Source organism: Protomyctophum bolini, assembly GCF_963924005.1.
Source record: "Protomyctophum bolini genome assembly, chromosome: 21".
NCBI classification, from domain to species: Eukaryota; Metazoa; Chordata; class Actinopteri; order Myctophiformes; family Myctophidae; genus Protomyctophum; species Protomyctophum bolini.
The window spans coordinates 16743649-16761526 of record NC_137882.1 but is presented as its reverse complement, the minus strand read 5'-3'; the positions used below and the strand labels follow the sequence as shown (position 1 = coordinate 16761526).

Here is a 17878-nt window from a genome sequence, read left to right as displayed (position 1 = left end):
CTTTCTAAGAAGAGCTGTGAAAGAAACGGAGACGAGCGGTGCCCATCAAGACGGACTGGGAGCTGTTCACAGAGACGTGGTTCTGAACCCTCCGCACCTCCCTGAGTGGGAGCTGTTCACACGGACGCGGTGCTGAAACCCTTCTCACCTCCCTGAGTGGGAGCTGTTCACACAGACGCGGTGCTGAAACCTCCGCGCCTCCCTGAATGCTGAAAACCCAGCAGCGGCCGAGCAGCATTCGACTCGACTCGACGGAAAGCTGAAAGCATTAAAGAAAACGCATGCTTTGTATTATTCGTCTCGTGTCGTCTTCAAGGACAAGGACAAAAACGTGTCTGTTGTCGTCGTCGTCCGTTCGCCGGAGGCTGAGCCCAACACAGGTGCACAACACGCATGAGACATGCATGGAAGCGCGGGCGTTTCGGAGTGAGACTCGCGCGCTTCGACGCAGAAAGCGCAGCCACCTATATGCACTCCTTTTTTGAGGATGAAGGGAGTGCAGAATGCAGATCGAGTGTGAAGTGCAGGGTCTGGATCACAAAATGAAAATCCGATGTCTGTCCCTATATATTATGTCCTGTGTCTGCTTTTATCCACAGTTCAATATTTGAAGCCAATTATTAAATTAAAGACACATAGACACTACAGCATGAAAGGTGCACTGGAGGTGGAATGATGCTTATGGTTAGGAGTTAAAATGAGCGTCTCCATCCACTCATTGCAGGACTGTCACATGTCACGGTGTCACCTGTGTTGTCACCTGAGGATTTCACGTCACCAAAGACATTCTGGTCATTCACACGAAGTCATGACGAACTAAGTTGCGTGGAGGAGTCGTGACTCTGACGCCCGTTCTAACTTGTGTAAAGTGTTGCCAGATTTCGCGAGGGAAATAAGCAATGCAGGTATATGGAAATAACAAGCCGGAAAAGAAGCGACTATTAGGCTATAGGCCACTCAGGGTTAGGCCTACTATTGGCTATTTGAAAATAGCAGATCTACAAGCTCTCAACATATTGCGATGCTACTAAGATCTGCTATTAAAACAAATCTTGTTAAAATGTGGAATATTTTTGACAAATTTTAACAACACAAATCTTGTATGGGCCAGTCCTTTGGCAGTGCATGATGCATCTGTGCATGTGCCAAATAGTAATGTGGGGGTCTTAATCTTTGATATGAAAATGAGATCCACTGGTTTATAGGGCCCGCATGCACTTTAATAACTGCAACCCTCAACTATAGCAATATACTATAAGCAACTTTACAGAATAAACAAGCCCAACGTCGCTTAACATGAGCAGACATGGCAACACTGCTTGTGTCGTCGTCGTCCCCCCCCCCCCATTATTTCTGGGCGACTGCTATAATTGTCAGCCTCTGGTAGAATATGAAACATTGGCCGGTATGCACACGCTATGTGAGCACTCACGCACGCAGCAGGTCCCTCTGTCTGTCTGGCACGAATTATTGTAGCCCCCAGAGGAATGTTTTGCTAAGCTCTCTGGCAGACTGCATCACAGTGCACCACCATGGCGGCAGTATGTGGGCACCATCATTACACTGACTGTGTGTAAAGAATGTGTACATGTGTACATGTGTTGTGTGTGTGTGTGTGTGTGTGTGTGTGTGTGTGTGTGTGTGTGTAACAAATATTGTCATGGAAATAAAAACATTTGTTTTTACATTTTGAATTAATGAACATGCTTGGCATCATTATGTAAATAATTTAATTGATAGCCTACTCTACACCTAAACAACTCTAAAGAGGAAGCACATAGAGTTTGAGTGCCTTGCCCAAGGACAATTTTATTATTATTATTATTTATTTATTAGTTTATTGTTAAATTGCTTTATTATATGACCCATGGAGGCACAGAAAGCCAGCTATGATACAACAAAATACTGTAGCATTTGATAACATTTCCTAAATAATGCAAATACATTCATGTCAAATGATGTTCTTTCTTTTTGTTATAGACTCAAGTCTCAGAGTTTGAGAGTGTGTGTATGCTGATGTAGTTCGCCACTGTTGGCATGTTGATGCCTGGATGATGTTGATATTTCCCAGGATAATACATTTAGCATATGATTAACACCTACAGATATATTATAAAACTATCTTTATATGTGACCAACTGGGAAGAAATTGATAGCATTCAAAAGTGAATCAATTATTATTTATTTCCTCAATACATTACATTATGTTAAAAAAACACTTAAAAGAGTAGTTCACCCAAAACATTAAAATGTTTTCCTAATCAATTACACACCCCATGAAGCCTTCAATTCATGCAGGTTTTAGTTTCTTGTCGCCAATAAAAAGCCAATAATTGAATAAAAACAACTGAATAATAAGGCTTCATGGTGTGTGTAATTGATATAAACTTTGACATTTTGGGGGGTTAGCTACACTTTTAACTTTACAACCCTCATTAGTGGTACCAAACCTACCCTCATTGGCTTTCAAATTGCCTTTTTTTACATCCAATTATTCACAAGTTCTATTAAGAACAGCACAATCTTTACAAAAGTGAAAGAAGAGGGAAATATTTTAGTTTACCCATATGACTAACACGTGCAGAGTTTAAGGCAATTTGCCTGGTAGTGACATCATGTAATCTACACGGTATATACATTACATTAAGTGCGAGAAGGACTCAATGTTTCTCTAGCATATAATAATTCACCTTGGTTAAAGCAGCACTATGTAGTTTGGGGTATCAGTGCAGCCACTTTGGACACAAATAACATGGAGGCCAACGTCTTTGATTTCATTACCCAATAGTCTTTGCGAGCATGCATGTCCGGCGAGGACACACTGTGATTGGCCAGTCTTCGCTTTGACTGGCAGTTCTGCCTTGGTGCCTTGGCAAATACCAGAATGAAACTCATTGTCTCCCCTATACAAATAATACAGTCAAGCCCCGATGGAAGGATGATTATCAGGGCAGGAATTTCAGGGAGACCAAGAAGGCCATGGCCGTCGTTGCGCCTCAGTTTGGCCTTGTGGCCCTAAAAACAAAGTCATGGCTTGAGGCCTTAATGCCCCCAGCTGACTGTACCACTTTCTCCTCTGCCTCTTTGATGTCAATATGTAGACACCAGTGTCTCTTTCTTGTCATGTAGACTTTTGTTGAGATTCTGAATTCTTAACTCCCCGCCCCGAGTCCCCATCTTTAAACCAGTACAATGACAATGACTTTGGTGCAGGGCTGAGCATGGGGATCAGATTGTGAATGCAAAAATGTATTTATTTCACTGCATATAGTCTACATATAAAATGTGAAATCATCTTTAACCCTTACATTCAATTAATTATCTCAATGAACACCAAAAGGCCAAGTGGCAGTGTCACCAAAAATTATGAAATTCCAGGCCTGATTGTTACTGCTTAAACATGTTATAACGTTGTGGGACATAATATGCCATATAGTAGTTAAAAAGTGACATAGTGCTGCTTTAACAATAGTACCAAAAATAATATTAGTGTTATGTGCAAGCCGTGATGAAGTAAATATACTGTAGTGCTCGTGCACACCCTGCAGGAAAATGCATGTGTTATACATGGCATAGCATGTGATACCGTTGCTGTCACGCAGAAACCTTGTGTCTCCAAAGTTAAACTTTTTATGGTTATTTTTCTCCGTAAATGAATGTCCTATACTTAGATCATACAAGAGAGTGTCGCACAAAAGTAGCAGATATAGTAGCAGATCTATGGTCTACAGATCACGGCACGTTGTGAGCTTGCAGATCGGCTATTTTCACTAATTCGGCCAACATTAAGTGAAGGTGGGGGCCACATGTGGCCCCCGGGCCGCCAGTTGCCCACCCCTGGCCTAGATCTATCTCCTATACCTGCTGCATCATTGTTCCTTATTGCCTATGTCCTAAGCCAATCAGAATGCTTGTTACTATACATTCCAAAATGACTTAGGCAGAAAGTGCTTTAAAGCCAATTTAGAAGAAACAGCAGTGTTTTGAGAGTAGAGTTAGGCAGTCAGGCAGATATAAATTTAAAAAAAATATATAAACGAAACGTTTTTTACTCTTGCCTAAGTCAATATATGACTTAGGCAGAAAGTAATGTTTAGTTTTTTGACTTTCCCGGAAATCTTAAAAATATGACATAGACAAAGTTTTTAAATAATAATGAAAAAAATAATGTTTTTTGGTACATACCGTACAAGGTTTATCAGCCGACAGCAACGATATATAACTTTAGGTATATTCTTCATTCACTGCATCTTGGCTTCTTAGATTTTTGGTCAAGTGATGGATCTGTTGGCCCAGAAGAAGAAGTCCAGCAGTGTATAGAGTACTGAATTCCTGAATTCAGTCGTTCATCCCCCAAGGGTCACAGACGTGTTTCTCTATGGAGAAAACACTAGGGTCATCTTTGAATCGTCTCATATAAGAATTGATGTCCGAAAATAAACAAACTGTCTCGGCGATATTGTCGGTGCATGGAGCTGGTTTTGTATCATTTACGATAGTCAGTCACTCATTTGATACAGTCTGTTTCTGGCACAAAATGTAACTAAAGTGTAATTATTTGTTTATTTTTGGAACACAGTTCGAATTTGTCGCGATATAAAATTCAGATCCGTCTGAATTGAGTGGTGCTGTGTCGTGTGTGTGTGTGTGTGTGTGTGTGTGTGTGTGTGTGCGCGTGTGTGTATGTGTCTGTCTGCTCATCAACAGTGACACTTGGTGGTCAAGCAATGTATACATTTCTGTACTCCGACATACACATAGGGACAGAAATACATAGGGACACACATAGCTGTTCATATAGGAGTGGCTAGCGCCACTCAAAAAGTCTATGGGAATTCAGAATGGGGGCAAAAAAGAAAAAAACTAAACGCGACCCGCGTATGACGTGTATATATGTACATGACGTCAGACTTGTTTGATGAGCCGCCGTCTCTGGGAGGTCTTCCTCAGTAGGTGTCTGTAGTCGTACGGGTTCTCCTCTTGCTGGCTCTCCGTGGAGGGCAGCCTGGGGACCGAGTGCCTGTCAGCAAAGCAACAACAGATAAACGTGACCATACTGTATGCTGTGGCATAAGATGGGGGAAAAGTAAGAGCTGTAGGGGGCGGTAACAGAGAAAGTGCAAACGGAGAACGTGAGATGCCTTGAGAGATTCGCGTTAAAGGAACGGAGTTGAGAGTATCAGATGAAAAGACGACAAGATTAATGGTAAAGGCCTTCCTTTACCATTTCTTGTGTATATGAGTTCATCCTCTCTAGCAGCCATTTATCATGTCTTGTATCACCTCCAACTATGTCATAGTTGGAGGTGTATTCTTTTGTTTTGAATGGTGTCTCTTGAGGCAATGCTAATGACACATCCTGTCAATGTCTCAACTACAGTATAGGCTATGGGCCCTATTTTAACCCATTTTGGGCATTTTGGCCTTTTGGTGTTTTAAAGCATTTTGTTATACTTTAGCTATTGAAAAATAGCAGATCTAACTAGTTGTAGGTCTGCTATTTTTGAAAATTCTTAAAAAACCGGCACAAATCTTTGAATAGGTATATATTCTTTCAGAGCGAACGCTTTTTTTATTTCTACATCAGGCCTAAATGGGTTAAGGGACCGGCGAAAATATAAGTCTCCATAGGCCCCATCCATGAAACATCACTGACATTTCCCAACAACAGCCTTGCCCAGCCATGTGGCCCATTGGGCAGGAAACTCGTTTCTGTAGCATGAGGCAGCTTGATATATAGCCTACAAGTATGAATGAATGAATGAATGAATGAAGCGCTTTGAGTAGGCACGTAGTGCATAGAAAAGTGCTATGAAAATGAAATTCATTAAAATTACTGTTGTATTATACTAGGCAGGTTGGTCCTAAGGCTACTGTTAATTTGCGTATTTATTCTGAAACTTAACCACTTGTAGAGCATGTTACATTGTGATACTGCTAGGCAACTTTTACTTTAGTGAACACCACTGACTTGTAATATTGCAAAATCCTTTATTCTCAACATTTTTAAAGCGTTATTTAGTTTGTAATGTTGATGAATTAAAAACAATATAGGCCTATGGGCTTTTGAAGGCAGGATTGTGAACCCAATACTGTCACCAGCTGGCGGAGTCAGGTTAAGCCCATGCAGCCCAGAGCCGTACATGTGCTCTTTAAATTCCTGAATACAATTAAACAGTTAGCAAGTCGAAAAACACCCAGTCGGAAAACAATCTGTGATATGTCTTCTATTATATTCCTGGACCGATTATATGACAAAGGTCGCTATCGTTCATAAATAATGTTTGTTTACAAGATGTCCAGTGGGCTCCCATCCACTGCAATGTATTCATCGAACTTCCAGTGTGAGTTTTGACACAAGGGGGCGTGGTGGTGTGTCATGGCGCAGCCCCTGCGTCCAGTCACGTGACACCATGACGTTGGTGTCTTTTCCTTCTCTAAGCTTTCTTGCTCTCCCCCCTATCCACAAGGAGGAGCAGTGCACCAAAGAATTATGGGAATTGTAGTCCAGGAAGGTAGTGAGACCAGTGTCCATGACATCAGAGACAACAGGCTCACTGCTACAATCTAAAATATCTAAAACCACATATTACACACATAAATACCCCCAGGAAAGTGATCTAAAGCTTCTAAACGTCATTAACATATATTTCTTTGCAAAAAGGGTGAAGTGTCCCTTTAAGTACATTCCCTGGACATGACACTATATGGCAGGCGATGCGACACATTGTGTGCTTTTAGATCTTCTATTTGCAAAATATTGTTATACATTTGAAAACTGGAAATGAGACATTCTGCATAATGAGTACTTTTACTTTTGGTACATTTTGAACAGTGTGAAATTTGGTATATAGTTTTTTCTATATTGTCTACAACAGTATACATTCATGAATCCACTTGCTGACCAGCTGTCATCACAAATGTGATGAGGTCAGCACATTTTGAGCACATTTGGGCAAGTGGCTATGGCCGTTTTTAGCCCAAGTAGTGTTTTTCTTGGAATAGATTCAGAATCATGAAAAACCCCTAGTTTGACATGTCACATGCTTACATAAAGCATAATGAAAATCTTGCCTTATATAGGATGTTAATCGTATGGTCACATATAAAATAAATCCCTATAAAAGACATTTCTCAATGCTGACAGCTGGTCAGCAAGTGGATTCATGAATATACATATGTACAGTATATAGACAATATTTTAGGCCAATAAAAAATACTATATACTAAATTTCCCACTCCACAACCCCGGCTGCCGGACTAACAGCGCATACATTGCAGTATTAATACTTTTACGTAGAAAATGTGAGCACTTTTTCCACTACTGGTTATGTGGTTGATAGCAGTGGCAAACCTGACCACACACACACACACACACTAAGATTTACTTCTATTTGTGGTCAAGCACCTGTTGTCTTTGGCAGGTCTGGGGGCAGTGGGGGGAGGCGGTTCTGTGGTAGCCCTCTCCCTGGACTGCCTTTGGTGGGCAGCAGCAGGCCCACCCATCGATTGCCTGTCGTCCACAGACTGCCTCCTCTCGCCCGCCGCGGAGGTGGACATGCCCTGGTAGTACTGGTCATCTACATCCAACTGCTTCCCTGAACTGAAAAACACACAGAAAAACAAGTGCATGAAAGGATATTTTAGCTGTCGGGGGACAAGCATCACTCGATTTCATCTGCGATGAGGCGTGGGCATATTCGTTTAAAGAATGGGTTTCTAACAAGCACATCGGGGAAGCTGCATGTGTCATAATTTATACAAAATCAAATCAAATTTGTTGCTAGACTTTCATCTTGGGAGATCCATTTGGCGAGCTGTATATCACTGCTTGCCAAAGAAAACAACATTAGAGGGAAGACAGATTGAACTGAATTAACATTAAACTACTGTGTGGTGCAACATCAGCCGCTTTGACAGTGTTCAAGTTAAAGACTGGCTTCTCTCTAACTTTAATAAAACACATTTATTAAATACATTTGGTACAGAAAAATCAATATATTCATATCATCCCATAAACATAAACAAAAACTATACAAGCATTTTGTCAATTTCAGTTAATCTTAGTTAGTTTTGAAAACACAATAGTATAAAGGTTTTTTATACATTTTGAACCTGTGTAATGGTTCATTCTGCACAATGAGTACTTCACTTTTGGTTTATATTCTGATGCCAACTTTTACTCAAGTGCAGGCTTTAGATTAGACATACTATTGGTCCGACTGTCATTAGAACAACAACCTACCTCAAACCCTAACCGATACTTTTACTTGAGTATAAATGTGAGTACTTCTTCCATCACTGCCCCCCCTCCCTCCCTCCCTCTCTATGCTGTCAGCCTCAGCTGGAGATGCCATCTCTCCTCCTGACCTTCTCCTTCTTAATGATGCATGTAAACGGCTGCTGTCCGTCCAATGGCTGCCTTTATTTATCTGATAACAAATGATCACCCTTGAATTATGTTTAAAGTCTGGTGTGTGTGTGTGTGTGTGTGTGTGTGTGTGTGTGTGTGTGTGTGAGACTGAGAGTGTGTGTGTGTGTGTGTGTGTGTGTGTGTGTGTGTGTGTGTGTGTGTGTGAGACTGAGAGTGTGTGTGTGTGTGTGTGTGTGTGTGTGTGTGTGTTCAGACTGCTGTGATGAAGTACCCTGGCCCGTCCCCTCTGCACCCTCCGATCATCACCTCTCCCCAGATGGTAGAATAGCCCCCCCCCCCCCCACCCCCAAATTAACTAGAGGTTGGGGCCTCTATACGCTATGCTGCACCCCCGATCCGACAGATATTTGATACATGTATATCTGCATCAAAATGCCTTGTTACTTTTATGCCCATATATGGAGATCCAAGATGCCATCGGTATGCCATCGGTATTTGTTTGCGCCTAATGCCATGATGCTACATTGCGGCTTAGACATGCACTCCAGATTTCCGTGTATAGCTACATTAGGAAGTCCTTATATGCTTATGGCTGTGTCTTAGCGCCAGTCCTTCCATAAACCATTTGAAATATTGGATGAATTAGCTGTCAAGTAGTTTGGATATCGAGTTGTCCAGAAACCGCCCCAGCAGTATATTCGTCGGATCGGCAGTGCAACATTAAGTGTGAGGACCGCATAGCGGCCAAAACCTAAAAAAAACCCCATCCCACAGAAATCAACAATAGTTTATAAACCACACAATATTGGCTTGGGTTGGGATGCCCAACCTTAGATAGATCATTAATATTTCTCTTTGTCATTGCAGCAAGCACTGAACTTGCCATTGTCCATTATTCATCGCATGGAAAGGAGGTGAAATATTAAGCTAATTAATTTCATAGTGGCTGTGTAATGTCACAGGTCGTTAGGCGTGGACCCACACACATGCACTGTGCTCATGTTGGCACAGCGCCCACAACCACTACTGTCTGGACGGAGGGCAGAGTGCCAGCCTTTTAGAATGCTGCCAAGTTAACCAATAAGACCTGAGGCCGATTCTACAAATCCTGTCTAAATTTCGTTTGTGTCAAGGAGACCCCCAAATTTATATGGAATCAAACGCCTTCCGTGGCCAAGCCGTTAGCTGCCCTTACCAGAGATTCAGGGCGTTTTTGAAAAATTACAGAATATTCTTCTTTACAATGATCCACCCTCCGAACGCTTTAAAGGACGTGGTAGAGTCTCGTAGAATCAGAGAAATACTGTAAATAACCTTGCCGTCGCGATAATTCGTTTGTTGAATAGCTTGTTTTTGCCAAAAAGCAAGAAAAACCAGAGAAGAAAATCATTTTATAAATCATGTACACAGTAACAAAACAAGCTTGGTTAATCCTGGGATCATGCACAGGCTGCAGAAGAGAGCTCTATCGTAAACCACTGAAAACACCACAATGGCGGTGTGAGCCGTGGAATGAATCTCGTCATTGGCAGTCAAAAGTTTGATTGTGACACAGATGCTTTCAGCGGTTTTAACGTGTTAAAATAGAAGCGCCATATACTTACTCTTTCCTGGGCCGGCGCTTATCCTCCTGGACCGACCGCTGAGAGGAGAGACACATCCAAAATTACGTGTCAATCAAAAACACCCAATAATTGTGCCGTTTTAGTAGACAGCACAATTATTGGGCTGAGGGTAGCCCAATTATTAAACTTGAGTGATCCAAAAACACATTTGAAAACAAAAACACATTACCTGAAGTTACAATAATTTGTATACCTACAATAATTTGTGTTTGAAGTCTCTTCATCTAAATCAGTGGTTCTAAACCTGTGGGTCAGGACACCCAGGGGTCCCAAGGTGACAGTGAAGTGATGATGTAAGGACTTTTTTTAAGGGATTTAAAAAAAAAGGTTGAGAACCACTGTTCTAAATGGTTGACATCTTATTTCAGTATTATGTAATGTATTAGTTGCCTATATATGATTAGGTTGATTATTAGATCTAACTCTACTACAGTTAGACAAACGGCAAACAAACCTTGAGTGCTGCGAAAAGGCCTAGTTTGCGTTGCACTAGTGTGTGCTGAAATCATTGACAAAATAATTAAGCGCTGAAAATGTACATCATGAATATCTTAACTCCTATTTATTTTGGAATATACAACAGCCTCTATACACGACACAATCAAGAAATCTTGACAATGTTGTCTTTTTCAAATGTGTTCCCTAGTGAAGAAAAATATGGACAATCAATAATGCATTATAAATGCCAGTAGCTAGGAAAATAGTCACAACATCTCGCCTGCCTCTTAGCTGTAAGTAATGCATAGCTGTTGTATCTGAAATCATTCAACATTGGCCTTAACATTGACCTTAGCATAACCAGACAGGGGAAATTGTTTCATATACCCTCCTGCCTGAAGAATAATGTTGGAGCAAAATGGCCACCCTGTGAATATGTTAAATTGCTATTGGACTCACATGAATCAGGTTGTAATAGGTGGAGTCCTCTGGCGTGTGGAGGGTCTTGGGCTGCTGAGTTCTGCGTGGGGTCCGCGACACTTTTGCATCTGCTGAAAGATGACAAAGAGAGAGACAGTGACAAACATCTGCCACAAGTCAACGCTTTTCTGTCATTTAAACTCAGAGTTAAATTAACATTGATTTTACAATATAAATTGGGGGTCCCAGAGAGAAATGTCATTAAATAGGGGTCCGTAGCCTAATTCAGTTCAAACCGGGGGAAATGAAAATGGTTGAAAATCACTAAAAATGTTCTCTTATGATGGGTCCCTGGCATATATTTCAAATGGGGGTCCGCGGGTTAATGAGTGTAATTTCTTTGGGTCCTCGACATGAAAAGGTTTGGGAACCACTGATTGAAACCATGCAGTGGTCCGGGGACCACCAGTTGTCCGTGATGGGGTTCCAAGTGGTCCCCAGCTAAATGATGGAGAGTTGGTAACAAAAACCCTCATGTATCATTATCCCTTGAGTGTAAAATGAAACCAAATGGAACCTTTACTGGTCCATTTGGTTTCATTTTACGCTCTCAGGACTTGTTACACCTGCATTCATTAATTTACAAGACGTCTACACAATTACAGAATTGTAGAATAATTGTTATTTTGATCAACGTTTGTCTGTTATTTCTCCTATGGTACCAACATGAATACAGCATGGAATTGTGGACATCTTATCCAACGATAACAACATATTCTTTAGTTTTGGGTCTGAGAGGTAATAAATGTCATCAAATGGTGGTCCATCATGGCTCAAATGCGGAAAAATAACGGACCTTGACATGAAAAGGTTAAAAACCACTGGATTAAACACTTTAAAATGTGTCTGGTCAACGCATTCTCACTCCAAAGACGGAGAACGTCTGGGTGACTTCTTCCGTATGACTGGAAGGGTATCATGATGTAACCACCATTAACCACCTGCTAGCTCATTAGCATTTTTAAACAGCCAACAAAAGATGACGATATCTTTCCTGTACTGTGTATGATATTAATTAATTTGGTTATATTTGTTTGTTGTTCCAAAAGGACTGAGAATGTTTGCGAGGTCATTCCACATGTCCACTCTATTACAACCTATTGAGTGTGAACCGCACCGCAGCGACCTTTTGACCCAAATGTACTTATTGAGCTGCCCTCTATATATCTATTCTATAGCATACATGGGCAACTGGTGGCCCTCACATTCACTTAATGTGGCCCACCGGTTAATATTGGAATACTGATATATTATTGAATTCAGCTGTTACAATTCTAAACATGCAAACATGACCCGCTTTAATTACTTCAGTCTACATTAGTAGCTTAACGGCTAGTATTAAAATGTTAGTCTTTTTTATTTCCAATGTTTTTGCATTTAAGTTCATAATAAAGTTAACATAAGTATAACGATAGAAATTTAACTTTTCAGGATTAAAAAATAGCCAAAAATAATACCCAAAATATTCAGGATTTCAATTCAAATATAGCAAATTCAATAGGCCTATAGCAAGAATTGCAGATCTACAAGCTCAAAACGCGTCGGACTGCGACAGAAGCTTGAGCTTGTTGAGCTTGAGCTTGTTGGAGTGACTGTGGAACTATAGTGGCCCTCTCCATCAACAAAGTTGCCCGCCCCTGATCTATAGTAGGCTATACTGTAGTTTAAACCTTAGGCATTGTCAAACGGACATTATTCAGAATGACCCCTAGCTCTGCCGGTCAGCATCACAAAGTGTTCCGTCTCTCTCTCTATGACCTCAGACCCATTATCCGGCACCATCATGGTATTGAACAGTGGTGTAAAGTAACTAAGTACATTTACTGTACTGTACTGTACTGTACAATTTAGAGTTTTATTTTCTTCTTTTACCTTTTTCCTATTTTCAGTACTTTTACTATTCCACTACAATTACATGAAATCTTTTTGTTACTATAGTTACTTTGTAGATTTTGATTATTATTACAAAACATACACTACACATAACCACTTCAGCCCTATATACATTTAGGTCATTTGGAAATTGTAGATATACAAGCTCACAATATTACATTTGAAAACCCATGAAATGGGACCGTCATCATAATGAGTACTTTCTTTCTACTTTTGGTACATTTTCATATACCAACACTTTTGTACTTTTGTACTCAAGTCAATTTTGAATTCCGGACATCGAGTATTTCTACATTGCAGTATTGATACATTTACTTAAGTCAAAAAGTATATTTTTCCACCACTGGTATTGATCATGAAGATGTTCAATTCCACGTCTGGACAACCCAATCATCAGGGCGTATGTCATACATGACATATTCCCATATTGTATGAGTTGCAATCCATCACGTTTGTCACAAGCAATGTACTCCACAAGCAATGTCCCCCCCTCCCCTTGGGGGGGGGGGGGGGGGGCATGTCTAACGTTATTGCAATTATGAATACATTACAGCGACCTTTGGTTCTTGCTCTGTATTAATCACTGTTCATGCCAGGCCATAAAAATACTGCAACGGCATCCATCAAAAATGCAGAAGCTATATCAGGTGAAATGAAAAAAAAAAAAAAAAGTTTGGATTATTATCAAACATGTCTATCTAAAGGTCATTTCTGTATTGCTCAAGGAAGTGAGGGCAATAATTTGATATCCCACCATATTAATTCCCGTTATAATTTAAAGACAACCTGCGCACGTGAGATGTGATTAACATTTAACAACCTTTCCCGTGGAGAGCGGTCTGAACGACATTCCCCACTCTTTCATTTTGCAGGTCACAAATTATGCGTGTAATGCTTATTGTTGTCACTGCAATTTACGAGGACGTGGTACAGCTGTGCTGGCTGCTTATTCGGCTGCTTATTTGTCTCACAATTCATTTCATTATCAATGGTGTTTTTTAATGTTTGTCTAGGAAAGACAAATTAAACCCCCTGAAAAGTGGCTCAGAGGTAGAGTGGTTGGATGGTAACCGCAAGGTTGCATGTTCAAACTCGGGCTCCCCCAGAGTTAGTGTCGAAGTGTCCTTGAGCAAGACACTGAACCCCTAATTGCTCCTGGTGTGCTGGTTGGTGCCTTGCATGGTTTAATTCCTCCACCATCGGTGTATGAATGTGTGTGTGAACGGGTGAATGTAGTGCACAATCTATGTAAAGCGCCTTGGATAATATAAATGCACCATTTAACGCTGCGTGAAGAACTGCTACTTTTACTCTTTTGTATGATGCTGTAGTATGATTTCATTTACGAAAAAGAAAGAAAAAAGATTGAATAAGGGGATAAGAGATAAACAACAACTAAAATGAGGCGGATAAACAAAAAATAACAACCTATAGGTGTAACAGCTCTAAGGGCGCGCTCACACTGAACTTTGATTTTGCCAATGCTTTTCAAGGCCTATCAATTGCAATAACCTTTCTAATTTCCACAAACGTAGACAATTGTTTTTTGTCGACGTTTCAGACAATGTGTTAATGAATGGCTCAATTACTCTCAAAATGATTTAGACTGGAAAGGATTTCATGTCCTCCGACCTAGTCAGTCATTATGCACCAATATAGGACAGTTACTTTATGTAGGTTTGTTTGAAGCCATAGATAGAAGTTAGACATCGAAGAGCCAGTTGCACTTATCTTACCTGATTGGTTAGCTGATTGGTTACACGTGGGAGCAAGGCCATTGACTGCAGGTCCTTTTACAAACATTCCGTTTTTCCCCGGATTTAATTGGTGAGCCAGGATTATATCATTGATCTTCTGTTGAACGGCGTTTAAATCCTCCGAAGTTTGTGCAATCTGTGGAATGTAAAACCAAAACAATAAAGCTAATAATAACAACAACAATAGCAGGGATTGAATTGGTATTAAACATTAATGATTAAATTAATACATATGAGGTGCTTTAAATGTCATTTACCTCGTTGGAGAATGTTTCCATCTCTTCGGCTTCACCCAGAGCTATGTTTTGGTGTTTTGCTCTGTTTTGCTTCAACTCCTTCCGGTCCTTATTGCCCCTGAACTTGCTCTGGATCTTCACAGCCGCCTGTTCCTGCTCCAACCGTTCCCCGTCGGCTTCCTGCTCCAACCGTTCCCCGTCGGCGTCCGTCTCACCTCTGCGCTCTATCACCACATCGTCCAGATCCAGGGGCTTTGTGTCATCTACCATTTCCTCCTCCACGACACTTGCAACCGTGTCGACTGCTTCGTCCTCGTTGTGTTTAGTGTTCACATCGGCAAGATCCAGGGCGCTATCTGTCATTTCCTCCTCTGCGACACTTGGAACCATGTCCACTGCTTCTTCCTCTGCATTCCTTACTTCTCTTTCGGCTTCCGCATGGTTGTTAGTGTCCGGGGGCTTCTCATTGTCCATCGTTTCCTCCTCCTCCGCAACACTTGGAATTGGGTCCATTGCTTCTATCTCCTTGTTATTTCTTGCTTCTCTTTCGGCTTTGAACTTCTTCCTGTCTCTGTGGCCTCTGAAGTTGCTTTGAAGGACAGTGGCAGCTTTCTCTTCGTCCCCATCCTCCTCACCCTCCTGGCCCTCGGTGGATTGTTCTGTTCGGACCTCTGCCGCTGGCTCCTCCTCTTCCTGTATAACCTGCTCCTCCACTGGAGGAGCAGGTTCGGCCACGGTGTTTGCGCTCGGCTTCGTTTTCTTGGGTATTTTCCCTTCGTCCTCGAGTCGTTTGCGTTCCTTGTGGCCACGGAAGTTACTCTGAAGGACCGTTGCTGCTTTTGCCTCTTCCGCATCGTCCAAAGTCTCCCCGCTTGCAGGAAGGTCTGTCGTTTCTTGAGGATCATTTGCTGCTTCTTGTTCTGCCGTCTCCCCGCTGCACAGCTCCTCAGCCGGAACTTCGACCATTGGTGCGTCTTCCTCTCCGGCGGGAGGACTCTTCTCTTTTGTTTTTCTGGCAGGGATCTTGCCCTCTTCCTCCAACCTCTTTCTCTCCTTGTGCCCTCTGAAGTTACTTTGCAGACAGGTGGCCGCCTTGGTTTCATCTTCTAAGTTAACCTCTTCAGCCACACCCTCTCCGCTTTCCGCCTCAACGTTGTCACCCTCTTCTCCACCTCGTCCGGACTCTCCGACCGGAGCCTCTTCATCCTCGATCTCCTTGAGCGCCTCCGAATTGTCCTCGTCGTCGGGCACCTGCGTGTCATCACTGTTGTCTCCCCCCTGCTCTTCTTCCAATGTATTATCTTCCTCCTCCTCCTCTTCCCCAGCCTCGACCCCCTCACCTACCACTACTGTCCCCTCTTCCATGGCGGTAGGCTCCTGACCGCTCTCCTCACAGGCCTCTGCCACGGCCTGCGATACGTCTACCTGGGCTCCGGCTGCATTCTGGTGGCTCTGAGGGACCACGGCGGCCATTTCATCGTCGCCCTTGTTGCTCGCTCCGGTGTCCATGGCGGCAGGGGTGCATCTGACATCTGTCTCCTCGTTCTCCTTCTGTTTGGCATCTCTAGAGTCAGAATGAGTGAATTAAACTTTGTCTTGTGTCTGAATCGCCATGCTAACTGGAATAGTAATGCTAAAAAATGTCCACCCTTTTGCGGTGGAACAAAGGGGTTCCACCGCACCTCAAGCCAAATGCAGGCTGGTCCAGTGTATCTCAGGAGTGGGACTGTTATGTATAGAAGTAACAAGAAGTAGACAATTAAAAGGCTTCTGTATTTACAGGGTGCATGCAAATAACGTTTCGATGTCAATACATCTTCATCAGGTCACGGTATTTGCCTGCAGCCTGTAATTCAGTGTCTGAGCTTTCTTCTTCTATACATACCAGTCTTCTAATAGACCAATTATTTGTTTACAAACATTGGGACTGGGCGCACGGGTGACTGTTTCATGTAATCAATTCCCAACAGATCTCCAAACCTGTTGTTTTGGCGAGCGCTGGTTTCAGTCCATTCAACCTCTTGTGAGTTGGCTAGTGAGATGCACCCTAGGAGACATTTATACTTCAAAGCCCAACAGTATTGCACACAGAGAACAACTGATATACAATCTCACATTGCATCGCAGATGCGACTGTTGTGAGCGTAGAGGTCTGCGTGCGCAACACCATCGCGGGACGAAGCATAAATTATACTTATGACAGAGGCTGGAGGTGTGGTTTGTTTGTTCACACACAACAGAAACCAAGGTTTATATATTTCAAGGGCGAGAGATCACAATAAAAATCCTAATCTTCTTCCTCCACACTGGGAGGAAAACAGCATCTGAAAGTTTGATGGGGCATTTTTTACAGGTGAGTGCAGTTAGAACTTTTCCATTGCATTTTATGAGAGGCAGGGTTCTTGTGCTGCCGCTATGCGTGCGCATGCTGGTGTGACGTCGTCTGTTAAGGCCTTTACATTTGGTAACAAGAACAGTATAGCTAAGTATAGTTACACCAACTATCATTAAATAAAGTGTTTACACTAAAGTGTATCTGTGTTAATTCCAATGTTTTATGGATTCAAGCTTTTGCTTACCTTTTTTTGTTGAAGCTCTTCCTTTCCTTGTTCCCTCTGTAGCGAGCCTGAATCTTGGTTGCAGCCTTATTCTTCTCCTCCACCAACTCCTTGTATTTCTGTCTAGCGAGGTAGCTTCGACAGACTTAAGAGGGCGACAAGAGAGAACAAAGCAATATGTTACTCAATGATCTGGGGTTCTCTGGTTAACTCATCCTAATTTGTCGTACATACCAGCCTGCAGTTGAATGATGATGGTCTCCAGCTTTGCTTTGCTATCGTCATCGGCAGATTTCTTCCGAACCTTATGTCCTCTGTAGGCTGATGGCAGAAACACAGGGAGTTAAATTATGAACTTAAAGACGCGGCCCGAAGAATCTTGATTTCATTCACCCGTTTGATTCCCATTGCTGCACATTCCTCCAAACACAGCTGATTTTAAATACAGAACTATTAAATCCTTTTTTTTATAAATTCAAGATAACATCCAGAGTGTATTACTCTTTTTAAACTTAAT

At 41.9% G+C, this 17878-nt stretch overlaps 1 protein-coding gene across 1 annotated transcript in view; it reads right to left on the bottom strand.

Annotated features, from left to right (window-relative positions):
- Positions 1-4: 4 nt before the first annotated feature.
- Positions 5-17878, bottom strand: part of myo3a (myosin IIIA) — a gene marked incomplete at both ends in the record, with an annotated part of 36029 nt that continues 18155 nt past the window's right edge. Inside the window, 10 exons of the mRNA XM_080793767.1 lie at positions 5-259; positions 2782-3015; positions 4912-5020; positions 7409-7603; positions 9979-10016; positions 10897-10988; positions 14547-14703; positions 14825-16367; positions 17383-17506; positions 17596-17682. Coding sequence (XP_080649893.1) covers positions 5-259; positions 2782-3015; positions 4912-5020; positions 7409-7603; positions 9979-10016; positions 10897-10988; positions 14547-14703; positions 14825-16367; positions 17383-17506; positions 17596-17682 — 2834 coding nt within the window. The remainder of the gene's footprint in view (positions 260-2781; positions 3016-4911; positions 5021-7408; positions 7604-9978; positions 10017-10896; positions 10989-14546; positions 14704-14824; positions 16368-17382; positions 17507-17595; positions 17683-17878) is intronic.